The 16200-nt window shown below is 42.5% G+C and overlaps 1 protein-coding gene across 3 annotated transcripts in view; it reads left to right on the top strand.

The window, feature by feature from the left end:
- Nucleotides 1-15422, top strand: part of LOC124691573 (protein SWEETIE) — a 35267-nt gene extending 19845 nt beyond the window's left edge. For 2 of the 3 annotated variants that reach the window (XM_047224869.1, XM_047224863.1), the window contains exons 27-48: nt 133-182; nt 311-410; nt 528-584; nt 1245-1312; nt 2156-2249; nt 2855-3078; nt 3195-3342; nt 3443-3511; nt 4760-4816; nt 5025-5111; nt 5219-5347; nt 5451-5651; nt 5732-6175; nt 7640-7693; nt 11781-11878; nt 11991-12084; nt 12199-12334; nt 12671-12981; nt 13064-13207; nt 13294-13458; nt 13562-13687; nt 13991-15422. In XM_047224869.1, coding sequence (XP_047080825.1) covers nt 133-182; nt 311-410; nt 528-584; nt 1245-1312; nt 2156-2249; nt 2855-3078; nt 3195-3342; nt 3443-3511; nt 4760-4816; nt 5025-5111; nt 5219-5347; nt 5451-5651; nt 5732-6175; nt 7640-7693; nt 11781-11878; nt 11991-12084; nt 12199-12334; nt 12671-12981; nt 13064-13207; nt 13294-13458; nt 13562-13687; nt 13991-14953 — 3819 coding nt within the window. In that variant the 3' untranslated portion in view covers nt 14954-15422. The remainder of the gene's footprint in view (nt 1-132; nt 183-310; nt 411-527; nt 585-1244; nt 1313-2155; nt 2250-2854; nt 3079-3194; nt 3343-3442; nt 3512-4759; nt 4817-5024; nt 5112-5218; nt 5348-5450; nt 5652-5731; nt 6176-7639; nt 7694-11780; nt 11879-11990; nt 12085-12198; nt 12335-12670; nt 12982-13063; nt 13208-13293; nt 13459-13561; nt 13688-13990) is intronic. The other variant, XM_047224874.1, reaches the window with a different exon arrangement.
- The last annotated feature ends 778 nt before the right edge of the window (nt 15423-16200 follow it).

Genomic DNA, 16200 nt, shown 5'->3' with positions numbered 1-16200 from the left:
ATGTTGCTAGAATGACAGTAATACAGGGATCACTTATTGTCTTTAGAAGATATGAAATTGCAGCTGTTTTTCTCCCTTTTCATTTCTAGAGAAGGTTGTCAATTGTCATGCAACTCACGCTTTTGAGTTCAGTCTGTGATTGCAGAGATAAGCTCCTCGAATGAATCGGCTACACTTCTGGAGTACGTAATGATTATAAATAATTTTTATTTTCTTCAGCAACCAGTTGGTTAGGAGAGGCCAGATTTGGCTATAGTTCTCAAAGTATATTCTGTTATATGTAATGATTTGCATGACATTAACATTGCAGATCAGTTAGGTTTGCTCAACAGCTTGTTCTTTTTGCTCCTCAAGCTGTTCCTGTGCATTCCCATGTTCAAAGTCTTGTCCCAACGCTTTACTCAAGACAGGTAGGTGTGCTGTTTATAAACTTGTTAGCATTTCCTTTTCTCTAGACAGGCAGGTGATGCTGTATGTATTACTTCGATACAGCCATCCCTTTCCTCACTGTGGATTTTGTGTAACAGCCAAGCCATAGGTATCTGGCAGTATCGACACTGCGTCATCTGATTGACAGAGACCCGGTAAGGCACGCAAGCTGAAACACCATATTTTAGTACGGCCGTCCAAATACCTGACAGTCTCTGGTATCATTTGCATGCTGGTATAAAAAGTTTTCAGTTTCATCTTTGTACAATAGCATGGAAATGAGGATTTATTTCTGACTGCAACTTGGTGTATATTATATGCCATATGTTGTCATACTGGTTTCTTATGTTGCTGTAAAGGCTACCTGTGCATGCACGTTTCTTTGAAGACGAACTGTTTAAACCTATTGATAATTCTGGAAGATATGTCATTGATGGGTTCCTAGTAAAGAAAAAATCCACTAGTAGCAGTGGGTCAGCACTCAGTAATCACTGCCAGTTCTGCAATTTTGGATGTCATTAACGCTTAACGCGTGAAGAACTGATTTTTCTGCAGTTAAATGTAGACTTTTATCATTTCATATATTTTCAGATTGATGATTGATGTGTCACTGACAACATTTTTATATAAGTTTGATGGATAGCTAGTTCTTAATTAATTACAGCTCTTCCACTTGAATAAAATTGAATGACCACTTTGATGTTTTCCCATAACAATTGTCTGGCATCTTTATGGTAAAAGTGCATGCAGTTGTGGAAGAATCCCATGGAATTATACTTTACTTATCTTATTTGCTGCTGTATCCTCTCTGTCAGGCTGCAATGATCAATGAAAACATTGAAGAGAATCTGTTCAGCATGCTTGATGGGGAAACTGACTCTGAGTATGTTACTATCACTTTTTTCATCTGTGTTATACCCTGTATTATTTACCTTCGATGAAAAGTTGCATGTGTTCTTAAAATGTTTGGTCCTTTTTTTGGTTGCTCGAATTTTTTGTTGTTGCTTTCGAGTAAGCTAGTTTGTATTACTCGTGAATTATAGTTTAAATTGCATTTTGGTGTCAGTATGGAGTGTGCTTGGATTGCTTACAAAGTACGCTACCAATTTTTTGGTCATGGCCAAAAGATTGCTTCTTGTTTGGATAGTTGTTAACTTTTTGGCATGCCAATGCTTCACTACCTACTCTAGGTCATTTCTTTAGCCAATGTTGGCCAACTTGTTGGCAAGGAATAGCTCACTCAAAATATTTGCTAATCAAACTTTGGTAGGGCAATCTTAGGCAAAACCCAAACACACCCTACATCTTCCTGCCTAGGGATGCATCACCATGCTGTGATGCTGCCCTTTTGCTGCATAACACAAAGATGCCATGACTGACATTGTCATATTTGGCAGTGCGTCATCTGCATATTTTAGCACCCATCTGTAGCTTCTTACCAGCATTATATTATACATTTACCAACATAAAGGTGGAGTGATACAAGCGTACAACTGACGGAATGTGGTGCACCATTATTAGGTGCCAACATGTCGTATTTCACCACCCATCTGTAGCTTCTACCACCTTTGTGTGAATTGCTGATACGAGTACTTATTTTGGGTTAAGAGATCTAATTGAATAGTTGTTGTGAAGGTGCAAAATTAATATACGGAGTAATTTTCTACTGTGAATAGTTCTTATGAGTTGTGAAATGGGATTACTTATTCGACTTTTAATGGTGTAGAATAGCAACACTGGTTCGGGCGACTATTATCCGCTTATTGTATACATCATGTCCACTACATCCATCTCGGTGGTTAGCCATTCTGCGTAATATGGTATGTTCAATAGACTTTGCATTGCACTACAATTTATTTTGTTTTGTTCTTAAGATTTTTTTATTAATTTGAACTTAAACTTGTCCATGTTACTTTGTTCCCACCAAAAACACATGCATGCATCACCATAATTGCTCGGATTGACATATGTTGTGTTATTACATGTTCCAGTTATCAATTCCAATATTCCATGTCAAGTGCGTATATCATATCTCTATTATCATGCTATTCCTCTTGCCAAAATGTTTCTTGCAAACTCCTGTAGATTCTCTTGACTAGCATGTCCCATACTATTTAATTGTAGCTTTATACCATCTGTTCTCTGCATGCCTGCCTTCCTATTTACATGCACACTCAGAATAGGCTTTTGGTAATATATGCCTGAACATTTTCTTGCCTCTAACTTTGTTGAATTGCATCGTGATTGTATATTCGAACTAACTGAATGGTAGACTGTTGATTTTTTGGTACATTCATCATGCATCTGTTATACATGAGGATCACATGCTTATTAGTTCCTTCATTGAAGTAGTACATAATTCTTTAGGAGGAAAACCGAAGCTTTAGAGTTGGTAGACTTATTGATATTTTTTGATGCCATTCAGGTTCTTGCGGCATCAGTTACAAGAAATACAAGTGAAGGCCTGAGCAGTTCTGGACATGATTCTGTTTACAGTACAGATGAGAATGATGCGCACTATGGAGCAGATGAAGATAATATGATTTCTGGCCCAAAGCAGGAACAAGCGCACTCATCTGCTCCTATAGTGAGCCAGTTTTCTCGAAGGAATAAACACCTCAGATACCGCACCAGGGTTTTCGCAGCAGAGTATGTCTGTTATGTATATGACTTTTGCTTCTATCAAGTCCAAAATATCCTGAAGATACAATGTAATATTTTTTTTGTTTCTCACTCATCATTACTTTCTGATTTTGATGAAACAGATGTGTTAGCCATGTACCGATTGCAGTTGGAACAGAACCAGCTCATTTTGATCTCTTGTTGGCAAGGAGTGCAATAGCTAAAGGAACTTACTTCTCAAATGATTTGCTCGTGCTTAAGCTACAGGATTTGGTCTCGCTTTCGTATCAGGTCCAAACATAAACAAATTCAACATCCAGACCATTGAATAATCTGAAGAAGCTCGGAGTCAAATTCCCAATTAAAACTGACAACTACATTTGCATGGCAGATAAGCACTGGACAGTTTGAAGGCATGCAACCAATAGGCGTGCAGCTTTTATGTTTGATTATGGACAAGGTAGCTCAGCTCTTCCAAAGATATAATTCCTTTTTTTTTTTCCGAAAAGAAACACCCACAGGTTTCATACATAGATCTGACAATGCATTAAGGAGTACAACGACTCAGAAAAGACCCACAAAACAAAGAGAATACACAGATAAACAGCAGGGTCTTGGACTCCATCTTTGCTGATGCTGCAGGCGAAGAGACGCTGACCACACCCTTGGATCTGATGTTGGTGAAGGAGAGCATCACGAAAGACTGCTCCACAACTTGCAGGAGTACTAGCATGCCAAACATGGCTACATGCGCCGCAGTAGAAGCCCTACGCTTGAGATGGGGCAAAACCATAGAGGATAGCACATCGGCTGGGGCCACGCCCCAAGGAATACTCGCTGCAGATCCACAAACTAAGAACCAGAGAGGTGGAGGAACTCCAGCCTGAAGTCTGTCGAGGGAAGGAGCATGAACCGTCGCTCCTTGATGTAGTACCACAAACCTCCCGATGTGGAGCCCCAAATCGGCTGACAATATACCCAGATCGGCGAGACCAAACCTCCACGCTCTCCCTGGCTGTACCATAACCAGCACGGCCAGAACGGGGACAGAGCGGAGAGGACTTATTCCAAATAGAGAGTGCCTTGCCGCCCTCACCTAGAAACCCTAACCTAAGAACGTGGAACCTTTCCCCTCCCGCTGGCGAGGAGCCACGGTCCGCCGAGCGCCCGAAGGCCATGAAGGCCCCATGAGCTGGGACGGGCGCCGGCGGGCGAGAAGGCACGAACTCGAAAATCCCTGGGATCGACTGGGAGGGTGAAAAGAGGAACCGTTGTTTTTAGGCCCGGTGGAGTTCAGATTTTCTAAAGATATAATTCCTTGACGTAAGTACATAAGTTATTCATGCGACAACCACTCAATTTCGTAAGCTATTTAAAGGCAAATGTCTGTAACTTGAATTTAAATATGAAAGAACTGGTCATGGCTTGTGGACCATATTTGTTGCCATTAAAATGTCCTGAGATAGTGCTGTGCATGTGTTCTGAATGGTGTTGGCACATGATAACTCTAGTCTGATATCATGCAATCCTTGTTGCACAAATCTTGTGGTAGTTCTTATAATTGTTCCATTGGATATCCAGTATTGAACAGGGAATTTAAATTATCTGATTTTTTCCAGTACATCTTTTCCTATGATTTAATTATTTCACCGATCCCCCTGTTTGATCTGTTAAACTCAGTCCTGAGTCTTGCATTTCTTATTTCCAGTTTGGCATGGCAGTGGATCCTGAATTTCCTGGACATATCTTGTTGGAACAGTTTCAGGTGATTTTCTGATCTCCTCACTTCCTAATAACAGTTTTGAGCAAAAAAGAAATTCTTGATGTCCGGTGTTCCTACTGTGTAATCGACTACGTCCATGAAGCTTAAAGCTTACAAATGGTGATAGGATTAGTTATGCTAATATGAATTATTCATTTAATTGACTGATATTTTAATGTCACTGACCCACTCTGTGCACTTGAAAATGCAGGCTCAGTTTGTTTCTGCTATTAAAATGGCAATAAGTACTGCTTCCGGCCCGCTTCTCTTGGAGGCTGGCCTTGAACTTGCTACAAAGGTGAAAGGTCTATTCTTAAATAATTGCTATTCTCTCTGATGTTGCAAACCACAAATATTGTTAGTTTTTTTCCCTTGATAAATAATAACTATGTTCATTAACACCAGGTTATGACAAGCAGCGTCATTGGTGGGGATAGAGTAGCCCTCAACCGTTTGTTTTTGTTAATATCCCGTCCACTAAGTGACATAGAGGACCTTTTTTACCCATCTTTTGCTGACTGGGTTGTGTGTAAGGTACTTCTCCTAGATTGTCTTATACAGTGATACATCTGCTCTGTTTTTATTTTGGGTATCTCGTACTGGCATTGTTTCTGATCTATGCTGTATAATCTTACAGATCAAAGTGCGCCTTCTTACTGCACATGCTGCAGTAAAATGTTACACCTATCAATTCTTGAGGGCGAAGGAAAATGTTCCTGATGAACATCAGCAGTTAGCACCTTTACTTGAAAATAGCTCATCCCTATTGGGAAAATATTGGGTTGGAGCCCTCAAGGATTACATGTGTATAAGCTTTGGCTTGCATTCGAAAATTAATGTAAGAGTAGACCATCCATCAAACTCCAGTTGCAGCACCCCCAAGATTATGTAATGACTTATATTGTTTTCTTTAAACAGCACAAGCCATTCCTTGATGGAATTCAGTCATTATTGGTCTCGTCGAAGGTTCATAAGTATCTTGATGAAGTTTGGGCTCTGATTCTTCAGGCAACAGCTGTTGATGCAGCTCCCTTGGAGTTTGGTGCAAATGATTCTGAAGATGTGCATGAACACACATTTATTGCTGGACGTAGTATGGTAAAATTGGAAACAAGTGATTTTCAATTTCTCTGGGGACTATCGGTCCTTGTTCTATTTCATGCACACCAATCAACGGTGAATACTTGTGTAAAAATGAAGCTGGATTGTAGCAAAGAGAAAAAGTTTGGGGACATTGTTTTCCATGGACTAGATAATCCAAGGCCATGTGATAAGGTCTCACCTGTGTTATTGTCCCTCACAACTGAAGTATTTTTCAGCAAGGATTTCCTTTCAGTGGATACTTGCCAGGAACTCCTCCAGGTCAGTGCACTCTGTTGTGTTTTTTTACGCTCTCAAGCTTGCCAACCTCCATTTCAGTAAGAAGTGCTATGTTAATTTAAGAGATATGATTGTATTCTTAAAATCATGATGAGAATCAAGCATAATGTTAATGTATGCATTACTTGAAAAGTGCATATACACATTAAATTGGCATGATGGTACTTTAGTGTACTTTTTCAAAACCTTGAGTTAGTCGAGCTTTCTTATAGTGGTGCAAATCTTAGTAAATGAGAACAACTGAAGACTGGAAACAACTGAAGCCATCTTAGTGTGAAAGGCTGTATGGCCATACCAGTCTTCGGTTTGCTTTATGCTTCCAATGCTAAGTTTAGCATTGTTTGCCGTGTATTACACTTAAGGTCAACCCGAGTTTATCTTATCTAAGCTCATATAGGTGTGGCCGCGCCTAACGCTCGAGGTCATCCTGAGCTTATCTTATCTAGGTCATATGGGGTTATAGACCATTTTTTATTTGCCGGGCCATCCAATACAATTTTATTCAGGTCTGATCAGCAGCACTTTCATCAAAGATAGATAATATTGAAGACGACTTGGTAGTGGATTGCCCTAGCGTTGCTCGTGGAGATCAGATAGATTGAGTACACCTCCCGGGGACTTGATTGATGTCTACTATAGTTTTTCTGTAAGGGTCGGCCCTGCATTGTATTAGAATTTGAGGATTGAAAAGCACCATTGTTTACAAGGAAGAATATTATGAGGTGAGAGGCATGGGCTGGCTCACACACAAGAGTTGGCCAGCTGCAAGTCCTCCAGGCAGCTAGGATTAACTTAGGGATAAATTAACCTGGGGTCGCTTTCGTTAGCAAGTTAGAGATTGTTTTCATGTCAAGCCATTCCTGGGAAGTGTTTTTACACAATGTCAGTTCATTGAGGGAATCTAGTGGTAGTAGTATCTCTCGGCTATCTACACCTACTTCAGTGGGGCTGAGTAGTGGTAATCAAGTAGTGTGCCATTAATTTTTTTGTTCTCAGATTTTCTGCCTCCTTGGTCTTTATGCATGTGAAATGGACATATGTTGCACAACAGAATATTACATTCTGGATTAAAGTGCCAATATACAGTAGAACTAACACACTTACACCCTTAACATTGATTGTCTTTATGTAACACAAATACTTGAAAGCCCCAACTGTGATCTTTCGCTATGCCTTCTCAAAAGTGATTATTATGTAGACTTCAATAAGATCCAAGAGATGTGTTACTCCCTCCGTCCCATGAAAGTTGTCTTGGATTTGTCTCAATTGTGATGTATCAATACAATAGATAGTGTCTAGATTACATCTAAATTTAGACAAATCTAAGACATGTTTCATGGGATGGGGGGAGTACTATTTTATAATTTTATTTAGCTGTAAGTTTTCATTATTTGTGTTGTACCCTTCTCAAGGTTATTCTTACGTTCCCGATTTGTATCAATGCAGGCTCTAACATATGCTGATTGCTCAGGTGCTTCTATCGTATCTCTGTTCTCACAGGTAATGTAACACAGTGCTATGGTATCCAATCCATTTTAATCTACCAATCACAATTCATTGCGCTTTCGTCTTTACTAGTTCTGAATATGAGCATTCTATCCTCGTATAATATGTCAACGGTATATGTTTATTAGTACATGCTAAAATCAAAGATGGGACATTTGGTTCCAACTGGTTAGTGCATGAAACTTAATACAGTATCAGAGCAGATGTTTTGGGTTTTGTCCCGCTTTCGCAATTTAGATAAAAAAACTGCTTGCCCTCTTTCTGTCCATGTTTAGTCCATGTTTAGGCCTTATCCAGCCACTTGTGAGAGGGGGTGTTGAAGTATGTGTCGATTGCCCAACCTTCTCCATCAGTTTGGACTTCTGGTTCTACTAGTTGGTGCATGAAACTTACTAAGTTCAAGAAATTTATTACAAAACCACTAAAAATGGGCAACCGTTTATGATGTAAATTGGGAAGCCAGAAACCGATGGTAGTGACATATGTCGATTGCCCAACCTTCTCCATCAGTTTGGACTTTTGATTCTACTAGTTGGTGCATGAAACTTACTAAGTTCAAGAAATTTATTAGAAACCCACCAAAAATGGGCAACCGTTTATGATGTAAATTGGGAAGCCAGAAACTGATGGTAGAGACATGACTGGAAGCCACGAACCAACGGGCAGAGACATACTGATCCGGGAGAAGGAAGAGAAGCTCATCTTATGCAAATTCAGGTGAGTTAACCTGGCTCATCAACAGCCTAAGATGCTAGCATTGCCCCTCTCTCCTAAGTATTTGGCTATTGTGGCTACAAACTAGTGCACATATATGCAGAATGCATAAACTTTATGATGGTGAAGGAGATCATATTGATTCTGCACCGCCTAAAGCCCTGACGGTGCTTGCCTTTGATTCAGTGTTCTGATTATGTCTCTTTGAGGTGCTCCACTGTCTCAGTTTGAAGCCACGAGGCACGTGGACCACCACACTCCTTTCCAGTGTTAGCTCTTGGATGCTGGTGAACAGGGAGCCAGGACTGCTGATCTAGCATCGCAAGAGGCTGCGTCAACAGGACCCTGTGCCCCCCCTTGTTTGTGCTGGACTGCTTGTTATTAACACAACCTAATATCTATGGACCAAGGTGGTGGATATGTGGGTAGTGCAGTGTTTGACAGAGAAACCTTGGCACGACCGGATGTGGTTGCCTTCTGTCGCCCTCCACATCAGGACTTAGTGATCAATGCAATATCAGCATTATTTGTCCAAGCTGTCGGGCTACACACAAAATTTCTGATGGCAGCAAGAAGGACCTGGTCGAGCCCACAACTGTGTGATGAACTGCTGCCCTCTTTGCTTTGACGGACTCGACTCGCTAGACTTCTCTAAGAAGCCCATCGTACTCCGACTCATATAGCTGTGGCATGTGCGCTAACAATGCTATAGAGCCTTGACGTACAGTCCTCTGTGTAGAATATGTTAGGGAATATGCAACTTGTATTTCCACGAGGCCAAAGGCCAATATATATACATGTACATGTGTGGTAAATATGCAAGATACCCCTTATAGAATGGTTTAAATACACAACAATGCACGAAAGGTCTATACTACTATTAACACCACCCCCTCAAACTCATGGTGGGTTAACAACACTAAATCTGGAGAGGTAAAAGCTGTGTTTTGCTGTAGTCTGGGCCTTTCTAAAGAAATCGACTAACCGTAACTCGGAAGGCACATAGTGTAGAGCAACCAACTGATCATGCACACGGGAGCGCATGAAGGAAGCATCGACACCAATATACTAGGTTAGCTCATGCTTCACAGGGTTGCGCAGTACTAATACCACCTATACTGTCGAACGTAAGAGGAGTCGGTGTACTGACATAAACACCAACATCCTCAAGAAACCACTCTAGCCAACACCTTTGCAGTCAAAAGAGCCATAGCTCGCAACTCGGCCTCTGCACTTGAACGGGAAACCACAGCCTGTTTCTTTGTCTTCTAACCAATGAGAGTAGCACCAGGAATACCACCACAGTAAGCAGATAGGGATCGACGATCCAAAGGATCACTAGCCCATGTAGCATCCTTGAAGCTGTAATGAACTAGAGCATGGAAAGAAAAGATGGCAAGCGATGGTCCTACAAAGATGTTGAAGTCAAAGAAGGTGACTATTGTGACTCTGGTCCTTGCCAGAATCCTAGCTCCTCCATCTGTTGACCATCATCCCAATTGCCATCATCGTCAGACAGCATCTCCAGGCCAAGAATTTCCCTGCGGCATGGCAGCGGTGCCGACGAGCCACCACCAGATGGCTTTGGGCGGGTAGGTCTCTCAACGAGTCCCCCCCCTGTTCACCCCCACCATCTGTCAGCGCCATCAGCAGGCCAACTGACTGTTGCCGCACACGCTCGCTTGGCCAGGAGTCTCAGAGTTTCTCCGTCGCATGGCATCATGGGTTGATCGATGTGCTGCTGCTGGCCAGATTGCCCTGCCTAGGGTCATCTCCGATCACCTCCTTCCCTTACCTCGACGCCATCATCCACGGTGGCTTGCAATCTGCTCTCCGTCCGGAATCGAGAATAGAGAGCGCTCGAGGAACTCGTGATTTTGGTGCTCTAGGGTTCCCGTCCGCATGTGATTTTATGGATCTCCCCATCGCCTCTTCCTGCGTATTGGGGGCGGACTCCTCTTGATCTTTCCTCCTTTCCGCGTCGCGTAGAATGCATAGAATCTCTCAGCGTCCTCCGGCAATCCCGACGGACTCTCCTATAGGGGCGGCGGCGGCAGGGCGTGGTTGCCCATATCGCCAGAGCTGAGTCCTAAGCAGAGTTGACCTTACAAGAAGTGATTTTTTAAACATCAACTATCTAGCACATGAACAACTCAACTAGCTAGCACAAACGGAGCAACTAGCTAGCACACAAACGCATCAACTAGCTAGCTAGCATGGGGATGCATCCGCTGCCCGCAGGGTACATGCGAGGCTGCTAGGCGGCTTGTGGCCAGCATGTGGCTGGTCGGTGGCGCTTATCCTGCGAGCAGCTGGTGAAAGGTCGGCGCTGGTGGACCAGCCGGCGGAACCCGCCGACAAGCAGTGGTGGCGACTTGGCCAGCTGGCCAGCAGGACGAGCAGCAGGCGGGGATCTACTGGAGATTGCAGTGGCCGGGCTCAATTGGGAAGTCAGCAGCAAAGGGACTGGCATTGGATCGAGTGCAGCAGCAAATAAGCCTGCAGATGGATGGGAACCACGCAACCACAGCCACCAGGAGGAGCAAGGCGACGTTCAGGTTGTGCAGATGGATAGGTATTCGTGGGAGAGAGATCGGAGATCTGATCGTTGAGAGTGAAAAAAATAATTGATCGAGGCGTAGAACACAAGTTGCACTGTGCAGATAAAAAATTCTAGTGCTCTGATACCTTGTTAGGAAAGAGCGCCGAGAGTAATGGTCGCCGTACATTCAGCTATAAAACTCTAGAATCAAACAACCTCAGTGACCTGCCAGACATACTGTCTTGGCAATGGACTGGATGGGAACAACTCCTTGAAGTTTTTTGACGCTAAAACCTCCTCGTGGCCAGGCGTGGGCTACCATACGTTTATCCGTGCCGTCTGTCTGATAAAGTACAAGACACTCTGGCATGAGGTTCTGTCACGGTTTCAGTCCACTGCATGGCCGCCTGGGGTTGGAGATAACTTTGTAGAGTGGTTGAGATCCAAGTCTCACAGCGTGCCCACAGTGCGCAACAGATAGGTGCTGCCTCCCTCACCATGCTATCCGTGTTGTGGATTTGGGAACATGGAAATGTTGCTGTCTTCAATGACAAGGTGCTGAATGTCGCCAGATTGCTGTCTACCATTCTAGCAGCTACATGTCTCAGAGTGACGGCTTGTGGGAAGCGTTACAGATCACATTTCCATCCACGCATTGCATGCAATTTTTTTTAACTGTATCTGTCAATGCATGTACTTTTGGCTTTTGCATCCGAAATACAAGACCAACATTTATTCACGTGTGCTAAAAAGCTTGTGGGAACATTGCACCTTTGTGCCTTAAAACATCATGGCTACCTCACTAACTATTGTTTCCTCCCGAAGATTATCCGACTCTGCCCGGACAAGTTTTTTGAGGTAGAAGACTTCGTTCTTGTTGCATTGGAGTTATACTCTCATTGTCTTGCAATGATTCTTCAAAGGTAATTCTCATGGTGATGTCCTTAGCTCCAAATCTCATTTTCTGTGCTCCTGATTATACCTTTTGTTCCTTTGAGATAATATTGGCAATTGGTTCCTTTTTTCTCACTACAGCAGTGCTGGAAGTTCTCAGGAAAGGTCAAGTAACACATTGCTTCCTCAAATATGTTTTGCCAGTGAGACTATGGGCCGTCGAATGAAAAATAAGGTAGTGATGTGAGGCAACCTGAGCTAATATCCTTAATTCTACTGCTGTAAAATGCCTTGATGCCATTCAAAGGGTTGTGATGTATGAAATCTAACAACCTGATTCATGTGGCAGCATTTGTGGAAGCTGATGATGGTGCTGCTATCCACATCACACCAATCGTTTCACCTAGTCTCAACTGATATATGCTTGTCAAATATCACCTCCTTTCTGCAAAGTATCTTGCCTTTCATGAAAAGGTGTTTTAGAGGTACCATCTTAAGCCATTCTTGAATTAATTGCCGATGATCTACTTTCCTTAATCAAACATTTTGCTAGTGTCTTTAAAAGATCAGCATATTTTAAAATTGTCTTGCAACATGATAAGTAGGTAAGCTGCTAAATTAATGAAAGTCCTGTCTGTACCCATCTCATTGTTCAGTAAACTACTGGTGACTGGTCAAACCAGTCTGGGATACGTGTATGTATGTTCGCCAGATATACCAAAACCACAATCTTGCCACAATGAAATGGCAGCTTTAAATTTATCTCTGTGAAATATGCGGACCAAGAGTACTCTTCTAAATATAATGGCTTTGTTTTGTAGAAAGAGTCGAACCAGGTGATGCATACAGCAATCCAAAAGTTTCCTTAGTAGCTTTGGTTAGCCTGGTGGCATACTTGTGCACAGAATGTGATAATAGGATTTCAATGCTGGAAAACAAGATTTCTGATTCTTACAGGCTATTGGCGAAGATACTATTCTTTTGTTTGGGAGAAGTGATTTCTCTTGCAAAACTTGTTTATGAGATTGGATTTCTTACTGAAAATGGCACTAAGAATGATGTGCACATGTGGGATAGCTTTGGGCATTGCATACACGTTATTCAGAAATCACTTTGTAGCACCAACTTGCAGGTATCAAACTGGCTTTTCCTAGTACGTGCACCTAACATCTCAATTTGTGTTGGTAAGCTAACATGATGGTTTAACTAAGCAGGTTCAAATGCTGGTGATACATGTGCTGAAAACTTGTGCACAGAGAGAGCTAACTGAAGCTTCACAAACAAAGACACATTCTTTTATGATACTACTTGGGGAATTGCTAGAAGATGTGTTTTATTTGATGCAAACTGCATTGAAGGTACTGTATGGTAGCTTTATTAGTTTTGTTATTGTTAACATTTCTAGGAAATCAGATGGCATTCTTTGACAACTTTCTTTCTCCAGAATTGTTCAAGCAAGGAATCTGTAAACATCATTGATGATTGTTTGAAATTGCTTTTCCTCTTCCACACTCTAGCGCAATCACAGAAATACCAGCAAGAGGCTACAATACTTCTGCTGGACGCCTTACTGATGGTTTCCTTTTTGTCCAGTGATGATGCTTCAGAGGTAGCAAATCAATAAAAAAGAATCCCAATTTCTCATCATGTGATCAGGACATATATTATCGAGTCTGGAATTGTTAATGTTTGTCTAAACCGATTTCTTTCAGGAACTTACTGAAGTAAATACCATCTCCAAGAAGTTGTTCTCTCATTTTATTCAGATTCCATCAGCCGCCATGCAGATCAAAGATGTAATGCTTTCAGCACCACCTACAAAAAGGCAGCAACTTCAGGTATTGTGCATTAGTATTTGCTGCCTGGCATGTATCACATGGAATTTATACATCATTTTGATCCTGATCTTCATGATGAATTTTTAAAGATTTTGTCATGTTGCAATACATCCTCATCATTTGAGTGCTTTGGGAAATCTTCAGCTATGACCGTTGCTAAATATCCAGCTCCAATGCTGCTTTCTTTTGATTGGATGTGGGTTTGGGCAATTTCTGCGTGTTTGCAATTTCTTTGTGTTGGGCAGTAAAATATCTGCATTATTTGCATCTTAAAGTACCCCATCCTCTTGCTTTTTATTGTAGGACATGATCCGAGCTTCTGTCAGCCATGGTCAGATAATGGTGCCGGTGAATACAAGCGCACAGTCAGAGCAGAATATTCAGGATAGTACCAGTGAAAAACCTGGGCCAGTAGCCATAGTGTCTGGAGCTGAAGTAGTTGAAGATAAGGATGGAAACGAAGTTAGTGATGATGACTGGGATGATGATTGGGACACTTTTCAATCTCTTCCAGCAACTGTTGCGAAGGATAATGCAGATTCTGCTCTAGTTGTTTCACCTATTCTGGAACATGGTTCGGTTGGAAGTTCTCATCAAGAACAGACTCCCCAGGAAAATACTAATGAAGATATTTGTGATACGGACGCTGTGGCTGGTGCAACGGAAGACATAAAATTTGTTGATGCTGAATTCGGGGAACCCTCTGCTTCACAATGCTCCAGTCTTGAGCCACAGGCCAAGATGGAATCCCTAGATTCGTCGTATGAAGATGATGAGGAAGTCCCAAGACATCCAGTAGTTGATTGCGACGAGCCATGGGCTCATGCTCTGAGGAACGAAGTTGGGAGCGAATTGCAGCAGGATCATGACAACCAGTTTGTTTCTGAAGAAAGAGACTTAGCAGATGATGGTGCTGACCCAACACTTGAAGACAACAGCGACATTTTTGGAGGAACTCAAAGGTCCGAGGGAGATGCCCTTGATGAAAATATTGCTTGTGCTGACGATTCCTCACGCAGTTTGAGGACTCCCTCCGATGCTGTAGTTGATGAGTTTAAGAGGAGCAGTGATACAGTATCAACTGGTAATAAGATCTCTATAAATGATGGTAAGGGTTGCGAGGAAGAGTTAGCACCTTCCTCTAGCGTCCTTATTACGAATGCTAGCATGTCAGAAAATGTTGTCAGCACGAGCAATGCCAACAAACATCCTGATGATGCCGACACAAAACCAGAATCATCTGTAAACAAAAGCTCTGATTCCTAATCGTGGAACTTCTGTAGACAACATACATCACTGGAGAAAATTGAGTATGGTTATCAGAACTTAGGAAATGAAAACTAAAGGTTGGAAACCCTTAGAATCCTTATCTCCTCACCTTGATTGAGCCCAAGTTTTACCGTTGCAGTCTGTCTGCAGTCTAAAATGGAGTTGCGGTGATGCTCCAGGATACAATACTTCTTCATTATTATGTGCAAACGAAGAACTCTGTAATTTCTAAATCTCACACCCAAGACATTAACTTGGACTTGCATAGTTTCCACGTGGATTGTGTGCATCCCACCGCCTGTTCTCGTGTTTTTGTTGGGTCTTGGGTTGCTGTAGAGTTTGTACATCATTTTTACAATACTTGTGGAGCTTAGATGCGGGTTGTACATGTATGTGCTATTACGGTTTTTGTGCCCAGCATTCAATTTTTGACCTCATCATTGTGCTGAGAATACAAGGCCACCTAATACCATGTCTGTATGGGAACATGATGTAGATCATAACATTCTATTGACATCCTAGATACACTTAGTATGTTGTATGAGGTTGATTGTGTGCCCAGCATACTCATGTTTTGATGCGGTAATAGCAGTTTATGAGTTAATCTACGCGACAAAGGAATATTTGCAGTACATTAATGTTGACATTTAACCTGTTAAACATAAACTCGTTTGCCTTGTTAGATGTAGATGGGCTCCGGCCCATTTAGTTAAATGTAATCTCAAGGCTCTACTATGACAACTGACGGGGGCCATTTAGGGTTGGAGTAGTTTATAAGGGAAGTTCTTCTTCAACTAAGGGTGTGTTTGGTACCTCGGCTCACCACAGAAATTCTCATCTCAACTTAGTTCATGCCACTATTTATTGTTTCTTAGCCCGGGTTGGGCCAGCTCAGCAGTACCCATCTCGTACCAAAAACACCTCTCAGCCAAGCAGGGTTGAGAAGCTGAAATCGAGCTTCACAATGCAGTCAGGTCAAACTCATACTCGTAGAACACTGTAGTCGTGTTAGGGCCCCCGCCCCCACTTTTTTCTATCTCATTTGCCTCCCGTTCCTTCTCCCGTGAGCATCGGGCCGAGTTGGAGCAAGGAGAGCCATAACTCGCGTCGGCGTCCTCCGGCTCGCCGCCGGTGATGAGGCTGGTCCTCATCCCGCTCTAGCCCTCCTCCGCATGTAGCTCCATGTGGATGAGGCTCCGCTGGATGCGCCATGATCGTCCGCGCCCGAGCTTCGCCTCGGCTAG

The sequence above is a fragment of the Lolium rigidum genome, chromosome 1 (genome assembly GCF_022539505.1).
Source record: "Lolium rigidum isolate FL_2022 chromosome 1, APGP_CSIRO_Lrig_0.1, whole genome shotgun sequence".
Lineage (NCBI taxonomy): Eukaryota > Viridiplantae > Streptophyta > Magnoliopsida > Poales > Poaceae > Lolium > Lolium rigidum.
This window is presented reverse-complemented; position numbering and strand designations above follow the sequence as displayed.